The 18,695-nt window shown below is 33.4% G+C and overlaps 1 protein-coding gene across 2 annotated transcripts in view; it reads left to right on the plus strand.

Annotated features, from left to right (window-relative positions):
- LOC132750928 (sphingomyelin phosphodiesterase 3-like) overlaps positions 1 to 18,695 on the plus strand; it is a 32,225-nt gene that overhangs the window by 2,313 nt on the left and 11,217 nt on the right. For both annotated transcript variants that reach the window (XM_060741016.1, XM_060741017.1), the window contains exons 2-5: positions 9,803 to 10,703; positions 11,914 to 11,989; positions 15,431 to 15,571; positions 17,069 to 17,158. In XM_060741016.1, coding sequence (XP_060596999.1) covers positions 9,819 to 10,703; positions 11,914 to 11,989; positions 15,431 to 15,571; positions 17,069 to 17,158 — 1,192 coding nt within the window. In that variant the 5' untranslated portion in view covers positions 9,803 to 9,818. The remainder of the gene's footprint in view (positions 1 to 9,802; positions 10,704 to 11,913; positions 11,990 to 15,430; positions 15,572 to 17,068; positions 17,159 to 18,695) is intronic.

Consider the following 18,695-nt stretch of genomic DNA (forward strand, 5'->3'; position numbering starts at 1 on the left):
TTAAAACAATAAAGGGTGCTGTAATGAAGGTGTTGCATTCAATCCATTCTTTCGAATTCCTACAATGAACATTCAGACATTGTACGGCAATCTTGCTACAGTCTTGCGAATTCTTGTGAGTCAGGCAGTGCCCATTTTTTTCATTTTCGTACGACTGTCCTAACAATGGCATGTCTGTTGCACAGTCATTTTGCAACGACCGTACAAAATGTTGTTGGTTTTTGTTCTACTTTCAAGCTTGAATATTATGCGAGACATATGTAACACAGCATTCCTAGTCAAAATGCTTTTAAAGTACTTATCATGAAAACATTAATTATTTCAATAATTAAAAATTAACTTTCACATTTTAACAACCATTAAAAGAATTTCATGTTGTATAAATATTTTGATATAAATTACTTTTAGATTCTTAACGGATAAATTTTACAACTCTAGTATAAACATCATATGTCATAGTGGTCAATAAGGAAATATTATCACCTTTTGATTTTAATACTTTATGGCTTAATTATCAATTTCCTAGTCTTTTATCAAACAAGCCATACTTGATTATCTTTTGACATTTATTACTAATATAGCTTAAGGCTTAATCACTATGACAACTCTTTCTTAATTTATATTGTTGATTTTTGGCCGGGTTGCACTGGTGCAAACCAGGGTTATAGTATGGTGAATGTCGGGCAGCGTGCAGGGAAAAACTTTCGTAACAGTTTTCTCAGCAACTACTTATCACAGCCTCTTGATATTTGGTATACAGCATCAACACATGGTCCCATACCGTGGGATTTGATTTCAGGTCTGTCGCTCATCCACTTCCTGTTTGCAAACTTAGGTAAATTTTCAACATTAATGATCAATGGTAGGAAATTTTCGTAACAGTTTTCTCAGCAACTACTTATCACAGCCTCTTGATATTTGGCATACAGCATTGACATGTGGTCCCATACCGTGGGATTCGATTTCAGGTCTGTCGCTCATCCACTTTCTGTTTATAGACTTAGTTAAATTTTCAACATTAATGGTCAATGGTAGGAAATTTTCGTAACAGTTTTCTCAGCAACTACTTATCACAGCCTTTTGATATTTAGTATACAGCATCAACACATGGTCCCATACTGTGGGATTTGATTTCAGGTCTGTCGCTCATCCACTTCCTGTTTGCCAACTTTGTTAAATTTTCGACATTAATGGTCAATGGTAGGAAATTTTCGTAACAGTTTTCTCAGTAAGTACTTATCACAGCCTCTTGATATTTGGCATTATGATTAATATATAAACAAGCAAATTCGTTGAATTTATATCCCCCGCCGAGTACTGGTTATTATTAACACAACAACTGAAGACATAAGGCTTTATTAATATATTAATCATGGCATAAACAGTAATATTCTTTGAACTTGATAAATATTCAGGGAAATAACAGAGCCATAACTTTGTGTTAAATAGTAGCATCTGGAAATGCCAATGAGATGTATGCATACTACATAACTAATCAAGGGCCATAAATCTGTGTTATAAGTATCTGACCGGAACAAGGCTACTATATGCACATCTCCTCTTAGTATCCCATAAAGTTTCATTGAATTCCAGCCAGTAGTTACAGAGAAGTAGCACGGAAACGATTATAATGCTCTGGTTGTATACTGCCTAAGTTATCAAGGGTCATAACTCTAAGTTAAAATATCTGACCCAAACAAGGCGACAATATGCGCATGTCCTTTTGGTATTGAAGGTTCAAATAAAGTTTCTTTGAATTCCAGCCAGTAGTTGCAGAGAAATAGCGAGGAAACGAATATTTTTCTATATGGATACTGCATAACTTATCAAGGGCCATAACTCTGAGTTAAAGTGTCTGACCCAAACAAGGCAATGATATGCACATCTTCTCTTGGTATTGAAGGTTCCCATAAAGTTTCATTGAATTCCAGCCAGTAGTTGCAGAGAAGTAGTGCGGAAACAATTTTTACTCCATATGCATACTGCATAACTAATCAAGGGCCATAACTCTGAGTTAAAGGGTCTGACCAAAACAAGCCGACGATATGCGCATCTCCTCTTGATATTGATGATTCCCATAAAGTTTCGTTGAATTCCAGCCAGTCGTTGCAGAGAACTACTCCGGAAACGAAATTCTGACGGACGGAAGGACGGACGGACAACACCAAAACTATATCCCCCTCCCGATTCCATCGGCGGGGGATAATAAAGCCTTATGTCTTCAGTTGTTGTGTTAATAATAACCAGTACTCGGCAGGGGATATAAATTCAATGAATTTGCTTGTTACTATTATATGTATAGACCTAAATTGACTGACAATAATTTAAGTGACATTGTTGACACTTAGAATAATTAATTTCATTAAGATATATAAAATAATTAAAGTAACTATATTAAACTTTAGTAAATATTCTGTTTTATTCTTTTCTAAGAAGATCAAAATCATATGAATTGTATGGTTTTATAACAAATAATTAGAAGGTGTGGGGTTATGTCTGTAATGATATCTGTTTAACTCTGATACATAAACCTTGACCTTTTATATGTTAGCACAGTATTATTCCATGAATGCCTGAATGGGCAGCTCATATAATTTTATTACAGCGATTCCCCGCCATTAACCAGTTCTTAGATTAAACTAGATTAATTCACATCTGTGTTCTTCTTATTAAAACTCTGTATAATTACAAGCTATATGTATACGTACACAAAATAGAAAATATTACAATGTCCACTCTATAAAATTGAAGGTGTTGGTTTTTTGCTACTCTATAAAATTTAGGTGTGGGGTTTTGTCCTACATTGGTGTCATGAATGTGAATGTGTAAGTCTGGGCTGATAATGAAGCAAAATTGAAAGGTGTTGCAATTAAGGCTTTTCTTTCTTGAAAATCAAGGTAACTGTTATAGGAAATAAATATAGAACTATGATTGTCAATTTATTTCTAAGTATTATGTTTTAGGAATTATGAATTTAAAGTTAGGTCATTTTACAAGACCCATAACTAAACAGGCATGGATTTTTGAAAGAAATGTGTATCTTAACTTTATTAATATGAACTTATAAAAATTCATTTTCAAGACTCAAAACTTTGTCATGTATTTTTTTAACTGATGCATTCCTCTTTTTTTAATTCCTAGTAGACAACATTATCTAGGCTATTTCTGTAACATCCAAGACTTAGTCCAAATCATCTTTGACTTTCCTGTTTCAGCGCCATATGACTAGTATACTGTGTTGGTTTGCCATAAAACCAAACTAACAAAATCTTAGGCTCTTGTTTTACTTATAATCAAGCATCAAGCACAGAGATTAGTCAAGCTCTTGTTTCAATGTAAATCTTCTCTACATGTAATAATTTATACATTGTATAACTACAATGAAATTCTGATAATATACTAGATATGCTTTTTGACTGCATAGACTTATTACAACCTTAACATGATGAGAGAGTTCATTAAATTCTTTATTACTGATTCACAATTTTCTCAATAGAAATAAGATTTTTGCAAGATCAGCTTATAAGCTGAGAATGGTGATTTATTAAAAAAAAAAAAAAAGATTCTTGGCAATGTATATTTTTTTTTCAATTAAGGCTGATAACATAAAAAGGCCATTTGAATTCCAATTTTTCAGAAATTGTAATTTATTTTGCGGAACTTTTACTCAATTAAAGGCACATAATGCCTCAGAAAGGAATAAATTTTTCATTCTGTAGAAAGGGCAAACATGAGTTTTTTAATGTTTAAAAAACAGTTTTAGAGCATTATATATGAAATTGTATGTCAAAAGAAAAGCAAAATGTAAACAAGTAGTATTTTGACTTCCATCCAGAATTACTTAACCCATTACTTCATGAGCATTTTGTGAAAAATGCCTGTTACAAGTTCAAATTGCTATAATACTGTAAGCTAAGTCAAAAACTGTTCAAATAACAACTTTTATTGATAACAAGTTAATTTCACAATTTCTTTATTCAACTCTGAAGAGCACTAAATTTGCTATATTTAACAAGAGAAAGTTCCACAAAATGCTCTGGTCACTAGTTTTCGCGACTGTCAGGATTTAAAGCCAAAATGCAAACTGAAAACAGCCTGTCATGGCTACTTATATAGACTCTGAAATAGCCAGGACTGTCACAATTGACCAATCATTACATTACATTTGCCCTGGCAGTCTGGCAGGAAAGACAGGAATTTCTTAAAATGGCAGCCATATTGACAGGAATAATTTAGAAAATGTAAATTAACAAAGTTAACAAATAACAAAATATGCAGTAAACACTTGAATTACATGCTTAACTTGATGCACTTAAGATCTGGACCAAAAACAATCATGGTTATAGCTCAGAAAAATGAACTAGTGATATAAAAAGATTCCAAGTGTCAGGAATTTGAATTTTCCCTCCTGACAAACTTAGAGGTCATACCGGTCATCAACATTATTATGAAATACAGCAATGCCAGCTAAATATTTGGAAAGAAACTTATGTCTTAGGTAATTAAGGATTACATTCTTTGGTCTTACATGTAAAGTGGTAAGTATTTGTATATGTTTATGAAAATACATGCATTTAAAGTTTTGAATCAAGGTAGACAACTCTTGTCGGCCATTTTGATGCCAGGATAAACAAAGTACATGTAAGTAAATAAATCATTTCTTGAAGTATAAACCTCTTTAGTGTGCCTTATATAGTCCTAGAGCCTCAGAATGTCCTATATCATGGTCTTAATTCCTTCATTTACCAGAAAATTATCTAAACACATAAAATCAGCAAATATGAATGGCTGAGGCAAGTTCAGGAATCCTGGCAGGTAAGTTTTAAGCATTGACTGAAAAGTATTACCTCATTTGTCAATAAATTATGCTAGTTTAATGTTCATATTGTCATAAAACATTATTTGTTTTAAACTGATATATCCATTACAAGGTCCTAAAAGTAATTTAGTTGATAAACATTCACAGTCCCTTACACTCTCCCCCTCTTAAAAGAAATAAAATACTTATTAAATGTTTTCTGTCTGTTTTTCTAATTTTTTCTTCTGTATGGTTGATTCTCTCTGTCATTTTTTTTTACATTAGAACACTACTGGTAGAAACATCTTTGTTGTCAATAGCATGGATACAATGTCAGCATCATTTCCTTATTAAATGAATTCTTGCAGGCTTTAAAGTGTAGAAAAAGTCTTTTCATTCTTACAGTTTTGTTTGGATGTTAAGTTAAAGAAAGTAGTAGTTGTCAGATGTAGGTACCTGAACATCTCCTTAACAAGATTTATCTGCATTATTTCTCCAATGTCTGTCACAAATTTGTCTAGTAATTCATATAAGCATTCATTCATTGTTAGTTTTAATTTCTTAAAATTTTAACTTGATTCCAAAGTTATCCTTATTATTATGTTTGATAAAGTGTATTGTTCACAGCATTACAGCAAATTGAGATAACCATTTCCGCTGATAATACTAATTATCATTTCCGAGTACAGTTCCAAAAGACTTAAGAGATAGATACTGAAACCACTTACCAGGAATTCACTCTTAACCATTGCCTGTCAATGGTTTTGAATTCCAATGGTTAAAGCGATGCAATGTATAATTGCAAAAAGGTTCGCAAATAACCATAATCCACATAGTGAAACATGGTTGATCAAGCCATTTCCAACTATGAATTTCAACAACACCACACAGAGCTCTGTGATTCACTTCAAAAATTTCACATTAATTAATATTGTCATTTCAGTATCAATCCCATTGAACCATTGTACATTGATAAATATGTATTCGCAGCTAACTCCCATCTTTGCTTTACTTTACTTTGTTTCAATTTCATAGAACCATTGTTTATGTATAATTACCATTGTATTTTGTATTTAAGCTGAATGAATTACTGTTCATGTCTTTCTGATTCTCTACTTTGTATTATTCCTATTGAACTATTGTATCGAAACATAATTAATCACTATTATTGAATATTAATGTCTTTCTGGAGCTTCTGGTGCTTTTATTTAACAGTCATAACATATAACAAATCAACAGTTAACTTCAAATGTAACCAATAATAAAGTTTAACAATTTTAGTAGTCCATAAAATTATGTTTTCACTTCCCACTTGTGTTTTAAGCTTTCTTATCCAAGTTGGGACTGTGGTACATTTTTGATACATCCATAGGTGATTTGCCTTCAAAGGACTGTTGTTTAATGTAAACAGGTATTCCAAAATATCTCAGCCTTTGGGCTGGAATTTGGTGTTTATTATCATTTCTGTCACCTCCTCTATCTAATTCACTATCTGCAATTTGTTTAATTATTCTTATATGTCTCATATCAGCATGTGGAGTTAATTTGTTCTCTTCTTCTGTACATGCAAACATTATTTGAATTTCAGAGTCTGACATTTTTTTTTGTTCCTTATTGTTAATTTACTTTTGCGTAGTTTTATTCCTTTCTGGTATTAAATAATATCATTAAGTTCAAGGTCACTTCCAAAAAAAATGTAAACAGTTCTTTTAATCCTCTAATTCTGACACCAATTGTAAGCTAAGTCAAAAACTGTTCAAATAACAACTTTTATTGATAAAAAGTTAATTCCACAATTTCTTTATTCAACTCTGAAGAGCACTAAATTTGCTATATTTAACAAGAGAAAGTTCCACAAAATGCTCTGGTCACTACTTTTCGCGACTGTCAGGATTTAAAGCCAAAATGCAAACTGAAAACAGCCTGTCATGGCTACTTATATAGACTCTGAAATAGCCAGGACTGTCACAATTGACCAATCATTACATTACATTTGCCCTGGCAGTCTGGCAGGAAAGACAGGAATTTCTTAAAATGGCAGCCATATTGTCTTATTGACAGGAATAATTTAGAAAATGTAAATTAACAAAGTTAACAAATAACAAAATATGCAGTAAACACTTGAATTACATGCTTAACTTGATGCACTTAAGATCTGGACCAAAAACAATCATGGTTATAGCTCAGAAAAATGAACTAGTGATATAAAAAGATTCCAAATGTTAGGAATTTGAATTTTCCCTCCTGACAAACTTAGAGGTCATACCGGTCATCAACATTATTATGAAATACAGCAATGCCAGCTAAATATTTGGAAAGAAACTTATGTCTTAGGTAATTAAGGATTACATTCTTTGGTCTTACATGTAAAATGGTAAGTATTTGTATATGTTTATGAAAATACATGCATTTAAAGTTTTGAATCAAGGTAGACAACTCTTGTCGGCCATTTTGATGCCAGGATAAACAAAGTACATGTAAGTAAATAAATCATTTCTTGAAGTATAAACCTCTTTAGTGTGCCTTATATAGTCCTAGAGCCTCAGAATGTCCTATATCATGGTCTTAATTCCTTCATTTACCAGAAAATTATCTAAACACATAAAATCATCAAATATGAATGGCTGAGGCCAGTTCAGGAATCCTGGCAGGCAAGTTTTAAGCATTGACTGAAAAGTATTACCTCATTTGTCAATAAATTATGCTAGTTTAATGTTCATATTGTCATAAAACATTATTTGTTTTAAACTGATATATCCATTACAAGGTCCTAAAAGTAATTTAGTTGATAAACATTCACAGTCCCTTACAATACTATAAAAACTGCTTCAACACTAATCAAACTTGGCACAAATGTTGACTGGACCATTGCCCTTGCAACAACATGTTCAGGCTTAAATTTTCTGTTACCATGGCAACGAGGGGACATCTCAAAATTGCCAAAAATCGCTATTTTGCGTTGATTTTTTCCATCAAAATTGATTTCAAAGTGCTGCAACTTCTCAATGGATTGAGATAGAGTCAAATGCTTTTCAGCGTTGCTTACACGTTACCTTATGATCAATCTGGGGTCATTAATATAGCCTCTCACAAGTCCAAAATTTTCTTGGCGTTGAGGGACTCCGCCCCCCTTCAAACCCCCCAAACAGAAGGGGACACATCCCCGGTCTGGCAACCCCCTGATGTATCTTTTGGTTGGGGGACCGCGCCAAAAAGAGGTCACTTTTTAGCTCACCTGTCACAAAGTGACAGGGTGAGCTTTTGTGATGGCTTTTCGTCCGGCGTCCGTCCGTCCGGCGTCCGTCTGTAAACTTTTACTTTAAATGACATCTCCTCATAAACCACTAAGCCAATTTCATCCAAACTTCACAGGAATGTTCCTTTGGTGGTCACCTTTAAAAATTGTTCAAAGAATTTAATTCCATGCTGAACTCCGGTTGCCATGGCAACCGAAAGAAAAAACTTTAAATATCTTCTTTTAAAAAACCATAAGAGCTAGAGCTTAGATATTTGGCATGAAACATCTTCTAGTGAGTGTCTACCAAGTTTGTTCAAATAAAAGCCCTGGGGTCAAAATTGGCCCCGCCCCGGGGGGTCATTGATTTTCCCTATATGCATATAGTAAAAACTTAAAAAATCTTCTTTTAAAGAACCCAAAGAGCTAGAGCTAAGATATTTAGCATGAAATATGTTCTAATGGGTGTCTACCAAGTTTGTTAAAATAAAAGCCCTGGGGTCAAAATTGGCCCCGCCCCGGGGGTCATTGATTTTCCCTATATGCATATAGTAAAAACTTAAAAAATCTTCTTTTAAAGAACTCAAAGTGCTATGGCTAAGATATTGAGCATCAAACATGTTCTAATAGGTGTCTACCAAGTTTGTTCAAATAAAAGCCCTGGGGTCAAAATTGGCCCCGCCCCAGGGGGTCATTGATTTTCCCTATATGCATATAGTAAAATCTTAAAAAATCTTCTTTTAAAGAACCAAAAGAGTTAGAGCTAAGATATTTAGCATGAAACATGTTCTAATAAGTGTCTACCAAGTTTGTTAAAATAAAAGCCCTGGGGTCAAAATTGGCCCCGCCCCGGGGGGTCATTGATTTTCCCTATATGCATATAGTAAAAACTTAAAAAATCTTCTTTGAAAGAACTCAAAGAGCTATGGCTAAGATATTTAGCATCAAACATGTTCTAATAGGTGTCTACCAAGTTTGTTCAAATTAAAGCCCTGGGGTCAAAATTGGCACCGCCCCGGGGGTCATTGATTTTCCTTATATGTGTATAGCAAAAACTTAAAAAATCTTCTTTGAAAAAACCCAAATAGCTAGAGTTTAGATATTAAGCATGAAACATCTTCTAGTAAATGTCTACAAAGTTTGTTCAAATAAAAGCCCTGGGGTCAAAACTGGCCCGGCCCCAGGGGTGTCATTGTTTTTAACTATAATTATGTGTATAGTAAAAACTTTAAAAAATCTTCTTTTAAAAAGCCCAATGAGCTAGAGCTTAGATGTTTAGCATGAAACATCTTCTTATGGGTGTCTACCAAGTTTGTGCAAATAAAAGCCCTTGGGTTGAATTGGCCCTGCAACGTTGGGGGGGGGCCTATATACAGGTGAGCGACCTCAGGGCCATCATGGCCCTCTTGTTTAACAACATTTCTCAAACAAAAACAAGTGTTTGGGGGCCTAAATAAGGCATTTTTTCACCATTTGAGACAACAAAAAGGGGGGGGGGTGAAAAAGGAGTTAAAAGGCGTGTATATAACGTAATGGGTTAAGTAGTACTAATTGCCAAAAACATCAGAGCAAAAGATAATAATTGACCAAGAGTGACTTTAAGGAAACTATTACAGGACATAAAAAGATTTTAAGAAATAAAATGATAGCATTTCTGGGGCATAATGGGAATTATAATGATATTATTGGCTAATGTTATAGCACTGACAAAATACAATGACATTAGCACACATCACACTTTGATCAACAGACTATTTATATCTTTTCAGGTATCAGTGATCAACAATGGCACACCCATCTTGGATGAAAGGATCGTCCGCATTTCCAAGCCCAGTGCTTCAGATATTCTTTGATACCATTGAATTTTTCATCCGTCCATTTATGTGGTGTCTTACAGGAACTTTTGGACCTTTTTTGCCTACAACTAAAGAACTCAAGCATCCGAAATATCTAATTCTACAGAAATTATTTTTTGTTCCAATTTATGCTGCAGGTGCTCTTTTGTTGTTACTACCTGTGATAGTTGCTTTTCTATTTAGAAATATTTTACATCAGTTTAGGCGGCCATTTTGTCTCTCCGTTCAAAAGGACAAAGCTGTTGCAAGTCCGAAGTCAACATATTCCGTAGCGACTAGCAACCTTTGTCTTATGCCAGAGATATTTTCGAAATTTAACAATCTTGACAAAACGGCAGAAAGAGCCGTTAAAGTCGGCGAGAGGATAGTAATTGATCAGCTTCATTATACGGACATGATGGAGAAATTTTTGAAAAAATCGGACCATACTATAAGAAACGGTGCTATTTACTCACATGAACACAGTGGAGTACAAACAAGAAGTATGGACAAATCGAAAAACCTAAACAGTTCACAAAATCGAGATTCTGACGTAAAAGTGGACGTTGTTGCGCATTTCCCGCAACTTGACTTCTTATGCCTCCAGGAGACATTTGATCGTGATTTTACAAAGTTGCTAGTGTCGGAACTTCATAAAGTTTATCCTTGGATAGTATATGATGTTGGGTATAACAGTCCAAGGTTGAATTATTGTGGTCTTAACAGTGGATTGATGTTTGCCAGTCGATATGAAATTTTAGAAATAAAGTTTAAACCTTTTACATCAAGATGTGGATTCTGCACCATAGTTGGAAAAGGTCTCTTAATGGTTAAGGTAGGTGAAATCTGATCTGAAATCCTTAGAGTTTTCCAGGTCATTTTCCTTAAACAGTACCGTTCATTATTGTCTTATAATTATAAAGTGGTCTGCTCTCCAATAAGGTAGTAACTCAAAGTGGTCTGCTTCTTATTGGCATGATTGGAGGAGTAACTCATAGAAAATGTCTGTTTTCCAGTTACAAAGCAAGTCGTAAAGCACAGTAAGTTCAATAATACACCAATTTTAAGAAATACAGCAAGTACAAATTGTGCCGCAAGTCCAAATGTAAAGTAAATTTAAGAGCCTAGCAAGTTTAAGTGCAGCAGGTCTAAGATGTGCAGCATGTTCAAAACTGCAGCAAGTCTAAATAGAACAGTAAGTTCAAAACCACTGAGCAAGTCCAAAACATTTAGTGCAGCAAGTCCAAGAAGCGCAGCAAGTCTAATAAGGCAGCAAGTCCAAAAGTCCAGAAAGGTCATTAGTTCCTCAGTCAAAGCAACCATTTCAAAGTTAATAAGACATAGACACCTTAAGTAGTGTATCAACACAGACCTTTTTCTGACAACCAGTTTGACTTTTTGCAAGTTACTACATGTATTGTATAATAAATAGCTAAAACCTGACTAATGCTACAATGAAATCATGTATCATGTTTTCTGTGAAATACTAAAAGTCTCAATGGAACAACAGTGTTTTGGCTTTAGAAATCCCTTGCCAATATTTGTTTTTCCTCGGCTCCTTGGGGAACAACAGACTGTTTTATCAACACTGATTCAAAAATATTTAATTCTTTTACCTGTACAGCATTTTCTTTTGGCAATTGACAATTTCTATTTATATGTCTTCTATTATTCTATGCTCCTTAATTTACTCTCTTTCCGCCTGTCCAGGCCATCGTCTCACTGCTGTGGGTTCTAATCCCGACAGGGACTTTGGATTCTTTCATGTGAGGAAGTTATCCAGTAAGCTTACAGAATGTTGGTGGTTCTACTCAGGTGCCCATTGGTGTCTGAACTAATGCACGGAAGGGTAACTGTATGAGGTCTATCTCCATCAGTTAAGCTTGAAAGTCGCTACCGATATATGACCTAAACTGTGTTGTTGTGACCTGAAAGTCAACACTCCAAAATAAAGGAGGCCATCTTCTATCAAGGACATCGTTGGTGTCTATAATGAATCATATACTGTGATAGTTCTAGGTAATTTACTGGTAAGTTTTTTATAGGTTTGCGTGCAGAAGAGGACTAATGGAGGAAATGATGTTGGATTTATTTTTGACACCCACCTACAAGCTTTTCAGGGTAAGATTTTGTTCTTAATGAAGTAATTTGTCATGTGGTGCATACTTCGAGTTAATAATTAATCAGTAATTAAATTTTCAACATGACATTAAATTGATTTTAAAATTGGTGTGAGAGTATTGAAATACAAGTTTGTAAGTCATGACTATTTTATCAAACATTTATTTCATTTCGTAGTATGCAATCTATGCCATGTTTTGCTTTATAACTTAACTTTTATCCTACTTGCCAAAATAGGTACATTTTTAAATATGCTTTATCATCACCTTAGTGCATTAACTTGTTAACTCCTTTTGAATTTAGAAGGACTTAAACCTATTACTGCACTAAGGTGAAGATAGTTTCAGTGAAAATTTACCAGAACCATGAGTTAGCAGCAGCTGACTTCTTAACAGCTAGTTGACTGAAAGCTGTCTATAAATAGCCTCTGCTACATGTATATATCATTGATGCATGTTATATTGAATTGAAATTGAAAATTCTATAAAATGTGTGGATAAATTCCATTCATAGTTGTTGGAATTTTATTTCAGGTTAATTTATCCCCTTCTCTGATTTGACATGCTCACTAATATATATCCCCCTTCAGAGAGCCACAGGTTGTTTTGAAAATTGAAAACAAAATCACTGTGGTGAAGCATTGATCTTTATTCAGTCAATACATATTCTGAAATTATCCCCTTAAAATGATAAATGGTTTTGTCCAGAATCAGAATAAACGATGGACGATTCCATTTAAGATATTTACAGGCTGTCAACCAATTCCTATATTCCTATAAAACTCCTATATTTTGGGTCGGAATCCTATATTTTAAAAAACCTCCTATTTTTCCTATATTCTCCTATATTTTGAATATTTTTCCTATATTTTTTAAAAAATATATTGCCGAGGAATTCAAAGAGATTTAAATTTTGGTACTGCTTTTGGCCTTTTGTATTTTACAGGTAAGAGAATGTGTATGCCTGCATCAGCATCACATTACTATGCTCAAGGCTGCTGTGCTCCACATAGCAATCTGCATGGTCACCATGAAAAGCAGTGCATCAGTATGTCAACTTTATTTCAGGTGACCATTCAGATGATGGTCATGCATTGCTGTAACTTTCTGGCGGGATGCTGATGCTGTGGTTCAAAGCTAATGCAGGCTGTCCAGGGTCCCTAAAATTCCTAAAAAAATCCTAATTTTTTCAGTTTGGCTAAAATTCTTAAAAAAGTGAAAAATTCAAAGGGAATTCCTAAAAATGCCCTATTTTTTCACTGAAATTCCTAATTTTTTTTATCTTTTGTTATAAACATACTTATAACTTGTAACCCTGTCAAAATAATCACGGACATAACTAAGTCGACCATGTTTTGAACATGGTCAAAAATGATTTGGGCATGATTTGCCAACTTAAAATTGATGACATTGAAATGGTTTCGTTTTAACTAAAAGTTACTTTGACTATGTCAGTAACATTGCTGTTTCATAATCAAAGCACTTGTTGAAAATCATGTTGACAGTTAACAGCAAAAATACTACCATATAACCTTAAGTGTCCACTTATTCTGGAATATTTTGACACTGTTTTGCCAACTCCAGATATCTTGAATTTTATGTTTGTTCATTTTATCCAAATTTCTGAAGTGGTCCATTTATATCATATCATATTTGAAAATGATCATTATGAAGCTGTTGTAACACAATCTTAATTAAAGACATGTATAAATAGTTGTCAAAAATTAATGTACAATTTGTTTACTCACAACTCTTTTATTTAAATCTGCATAATATCAAAACAACATTGTAAAGTACTGAATGGGTTAACATAGACTTTGAAAAATTAATTCTTTCCCTCATACTTATTTATCCTTTTCGATGTCTTTGTAGGAGAAATTGCTTATTTTGCCACAAAGTTATCAATTTCATTCAATTCTTGTTCTTTCATTCATATGGTGCAATATAGGAAAAGACAGACTCATATAATTAATCACACTCAAAATAATTTGGCAGTAATATAAAGCTCATTTCCAATTACAATGTACACACATTTTGCAATTATGTGATTTCAGATAAACTGCAATTGAATGGTCTGTGTGATGAACTTTTTTGATATGCAATTCTTTGTGTTGATTATAGATGCTTCCCATTTATTCAAATGACTGTACTAAGGCAAATGCCTTTTTACTTCCTACTTGTACAAAAATTTCATTTGTCCATATTCAAAAGCTGCATTGTGCAAGAATTTCACTGTATAAGAATTCCTTTTAGAGACACTTGTGGTTATAACATTCCCAAAACATAGGTAGAACATGTTCTTTTTGACATGTTCAGCCATTTTAAAAAATATGGTTTGAACATGATTTGACTATGACCATTTCTGCAGGGGAGGCAGTTGACCAGTGAGTCCACACTGGTAGCACCTTTGCTCTAACTAAACTAGAGCATTATTTGTGAGTTACTTTTGTGTCAAATATGCAAAGGTTAGCCCACATTATGGTCCTTTGGGACCTTAGTTTATTTAGTTATAAAATTGCAAATTTTAGCCCTAAAATTTCTATTACATACCCTAAAATTCCTAATTTTAGCCCTAAAATTTCTGAAATATTACCCTAAAATTCGCCCTAATTTTATGTCGGAAGGTGCTGGACAGCCTGCTAATGGTGTCCTTCACTTATACGGTAAACATTTTATTGTAGAAACAGCATGTGTAAAAGTAAGAATAATTTACATTTATATAAGCATTGGTAAGTTAAACAATTTAAGTTGAAAACTCCTATTTTTTGCCTCAAAATGGTCCAAAAACTCCTATATTTCCTGCTAAAATATTCCTATATTCCTCCTTTATTTTGGATAAGACCTGGTTGACAGCCTGTATTTAGCAGGGTATAGGTTAATATCAATTTTGCATCTTAATGAAGGAAGTAAGACATTAGTTTAAAATTGTCAAACAATGAGACACTAGCATTAATTTTGCTCTCTTTAAATGGCAAATTGCAGGATAAATTGCATTTTCTAATGATACAGTGAATGATTGATGATGTTTAATAACTCTCAGCAATGTTGTTCCCCAACTACTTGTATATCAAAATAAAAAGATAAACACTTACACCACTCCATAAGGATGATATGTTTTAACAAAAATAAATTTGCTGGGTTTTCAGTCTTATCAACATTGTTAAGGTCATAATTATGGTGACTTTCCAAGAAAACGTCAGGGTCTCCTGTGTAAATTATTTTAGGCACCAGCAAGCATCTGAATAGAAACCACCTTTCATAATGTTTGTTAACAAAATCGAACACTTACCGTATTAATACCATGTCCAGTTTAGTGAGTTTTTACTGAACATAGAATACATGTACTAATTTAATTGGTTTTCTTGCAGTAATGATGTGTAATATAGTACTATACCTTTTATAATTTGGCAGGACCATTTAAAAATTTATATTTTTATTTTAGGAGATAATCCAGTAGTTTATCATCAGCTGACAGAGATTTTAGATTGGTCGTCAGAATTTAGAGAGGAGACAATAGAAAGTGGAGATAATGTATTATTTGATATGCTGTGTGGAGATTTTAATATAGATAACATGTCACCAGGTATATTGGTTTGATACTTGTATGAGATAAAAGTTGTAGTGCTTGTGTTATTTTGAGCTATTTCAGTCCCTTAAATTTGAGTGAAGTTTTGGGTCACTGGGGTCAAGGTTTCCAGTGCTTAAAATAGAGTTTAACACTTTTTCCTCTATAGCTCTCAATTATATTGACCAATGATTAAATCATTTCATATGGGATTGAACTTTGTGCATTTGTCATATCTTCCTAAGTGCAGCAAAAGTTGGTGTCTTATAACTTCTGCATGCATGTTTATATTGGTACACATGAGTATTACCTACTAAGACATAGCCCCTTAGTTTTTTAATGTCAAGGTCACAGCAAATAATTAAACATTGTGCATTTGTCTGTATCATATAGTCTTAAGTGCAGCTGGAGTTAGTGATCAGTCCATAATACAGTTTCAAGACCCATGTCTGCACCATCAAGGTCAAAGTCATACCTACAGGTCAAAGTTCAAGGCGTGTCTGGCTTAAAATCTTCATTACTGTATGGGTTGTCAAAATATTTTGCATAATTATGCCTTCACCATAATCAGATGTTCTGTCCTGTGAAATGCCCACATCTGTATCTTGAAGGTCATTGTCATATTTTAAGGTCAAATTGTGTTAGGCCTATTACTTTTTTACTTGATTGTTGAAATGATGGACCAAAGATCCACATCCAGACTAATATGTTTTTCATCTCTGTCGTATAACTTTTTAACGATGAAATGCCAAACATTTAATAATTGTCCTCACCAGAATCAAGGAGTATGTTGCATGCAACTCCAATGTGAAGAGTTTTTTTTTGGGGGGGGGGGAGTGTTTAAATGCCATAATGGTGCTTGATTTTTTTCAGAAAGATGGATTTTACTCTGAGAATATTAGAATCAATGTCATGTAGATAGTTTTTGTAAATAATATACCGGTAAGGTTAATGCAAGGTTGTAAAATACTTTTCATGATTATTAAAGAAACTTGGACTTTAATTTTCTTAAGCTTTGAGTAGTCAAGAATCAAGGACACACCTAAATTTTATTTAAGTTTTTATTATGACATTAGGTGTACTAGCCTTGCTCTGAAACCTTGTTTAATATGATTGAAATTAGATATGTTTACAGTAGAAACCCTACTTAAGACCACCCCGGAATTAAGACCACCCTGCTATATAATATTATAACCAGACCAATGAAATTTAGTATTAAATTTCTTCAGAAATATGTTTTGCTCTCATTAGATTAAGTAGTATGGCATATTTTTATAGTACTATTTGAAGGTTAAAATACATATTGTTTATTCATACAAAATGACTAAATTAGACCATGGTCATAAAATATATAAGCAATGATAAGAATATCCATGATTGAAGCCACCAAGAAGGACCACTTTGGTGCAGTCCCATTTGTGGTCTTAAAATTGGGGTTTAACTGTAACATACATGTATTTAGGGAGAGTGTGGGCAACTATACTGATGCAATTAAAATTTAAAATTCTGTTACAGGAGATGTGCATATATCAGATCATAAATTGTTTGAAACTTATGTTGATATTTGTCGAGAAAAACCAGGGAAGGACTATGATTGGACTGTGGGTAAGTTACATTTTCAGTTTTATAAATTATTCAAAGATATTTTATAAAAGCGTAAGAGCTGAGGGCAATTTAATCAATTTTTTTTGTCCAAATCTGAAACTTACACCAGAGCAGGTATAAACTTGTAGTGTCTTCTTAACAAAAATCCAAATCCCACCAAAGGGCTAGGTACGTTTTGTGTCGATTTTGGCCCAAAATTTTGAGGAAATTAAATATTGAATATAAATGAATCATTTCATGTCAATTAACAAAGCAACATATATGCAAGTAAAAACTGACGTTCCTTTGTATCGCGGCAACGTTGATGATGTCACGGATGACGTCATTTGTCCTCTATTTCGGACAAAATTCGCTAAAATGGGTAAATTTTGGTGTTATTCTACAAATATCAGGTTAACGCATTTTTTAACCGCTTAGGTTTTTACATTTTATATTACCATAATATATTAGCTTTAAATTATCACCTACTATTTTGCGGTTACTGCTTGCGCACTTCTGTTAATTACCCAAAGTTTACACTCCGTCAGTCTGCTGTTTACATACTGGCAAATGGCGACGGATTGGTAAGGGGCGTAATCGAGTATATATTGGTTGTAGGAGAGGCTCCAGTTCTTTAATTAGTGAAGAGATAAATATCACCGTACATTTTAATAAACTAAAGTTTTTCTCTTTAATGACCAATTCCAATAATATGCAATAATATTTGCATGTTAATTATTCTAAGACATTTATATCAGATATATTTTCCCCACACATTAAATTTAGTAATACACAAAAAATGTTGACACTAATCCACTGATTGATAAATATGTGTGACCTTTCTCGTAAAATTAAAATATTGGTTTGCTGGGCAAGTGTGTCAACATCTGTCTGCATAGATGACTCCGCCTACATTTACCTAGAAGTTTGTCACGTACGCACGTCGGCAAAGACTTTTGAAGTTTTGATACAACCGCCCTTTAATGATGATTGACACATTTAGCGCACCAAATGATCTCTAGCACGGGTCAATCACTTGTCTCCAGCAACAGTTTATTTAGAAGGGTGGTGTGAAATTAAATCTTGTCAAAAAATTCTGAATATAGATCATTAGTTGCGGTTTTGTTTTATACATTTGTAATAAAATAATTTTACAAGTTCTTCAAATGTTTGCATGCTTGCAATTATCTTGGAAGTGTCGAAATTTTGTGCATTATTTTTAACATACGAGTCTCTCTTGCTTCAAAAACTTTATGCCACTTTTTAACATTTTTTTTTCTTTTGTCAGATGAAACATTGGTCAGGTATAGAAACAGGTATGCTGAATACCTTACGCTACCACAGTGACAAAGCACAGCGCATGCTTTACTGTAAAGTTACAACATATACCGCTCTGTTAATTTTAGAAACATTTTTAAAGTGTCCTGGAAATCAGTCTTGAAATTATGGCATGTATGTGTTTTTTGCATACTTACCTTGTAAATGATAAGGAATTTCAACTTTGTGCTCACCGGTAATATATTGAATTACATTACATATGGTAAAACGAAAATGTATG

The sequence above is a fragment of the Ruditapes philippinarum genome, unplaced genomic scaffold (assembly GCF_026571515.1).
Source record: "Ruditapes philippinarum isolate M1 unplaced genomic scaffold, ASM2657151v2 ctg795_1_1_1_1, whole genome shotgun sequence".
Lineage (NCBI taxonomy): Eukaryota > Metazoa > Mollusca > Bivalvia > Venerida > Veneridae > Ruditapes > Ruditapes philippinarum.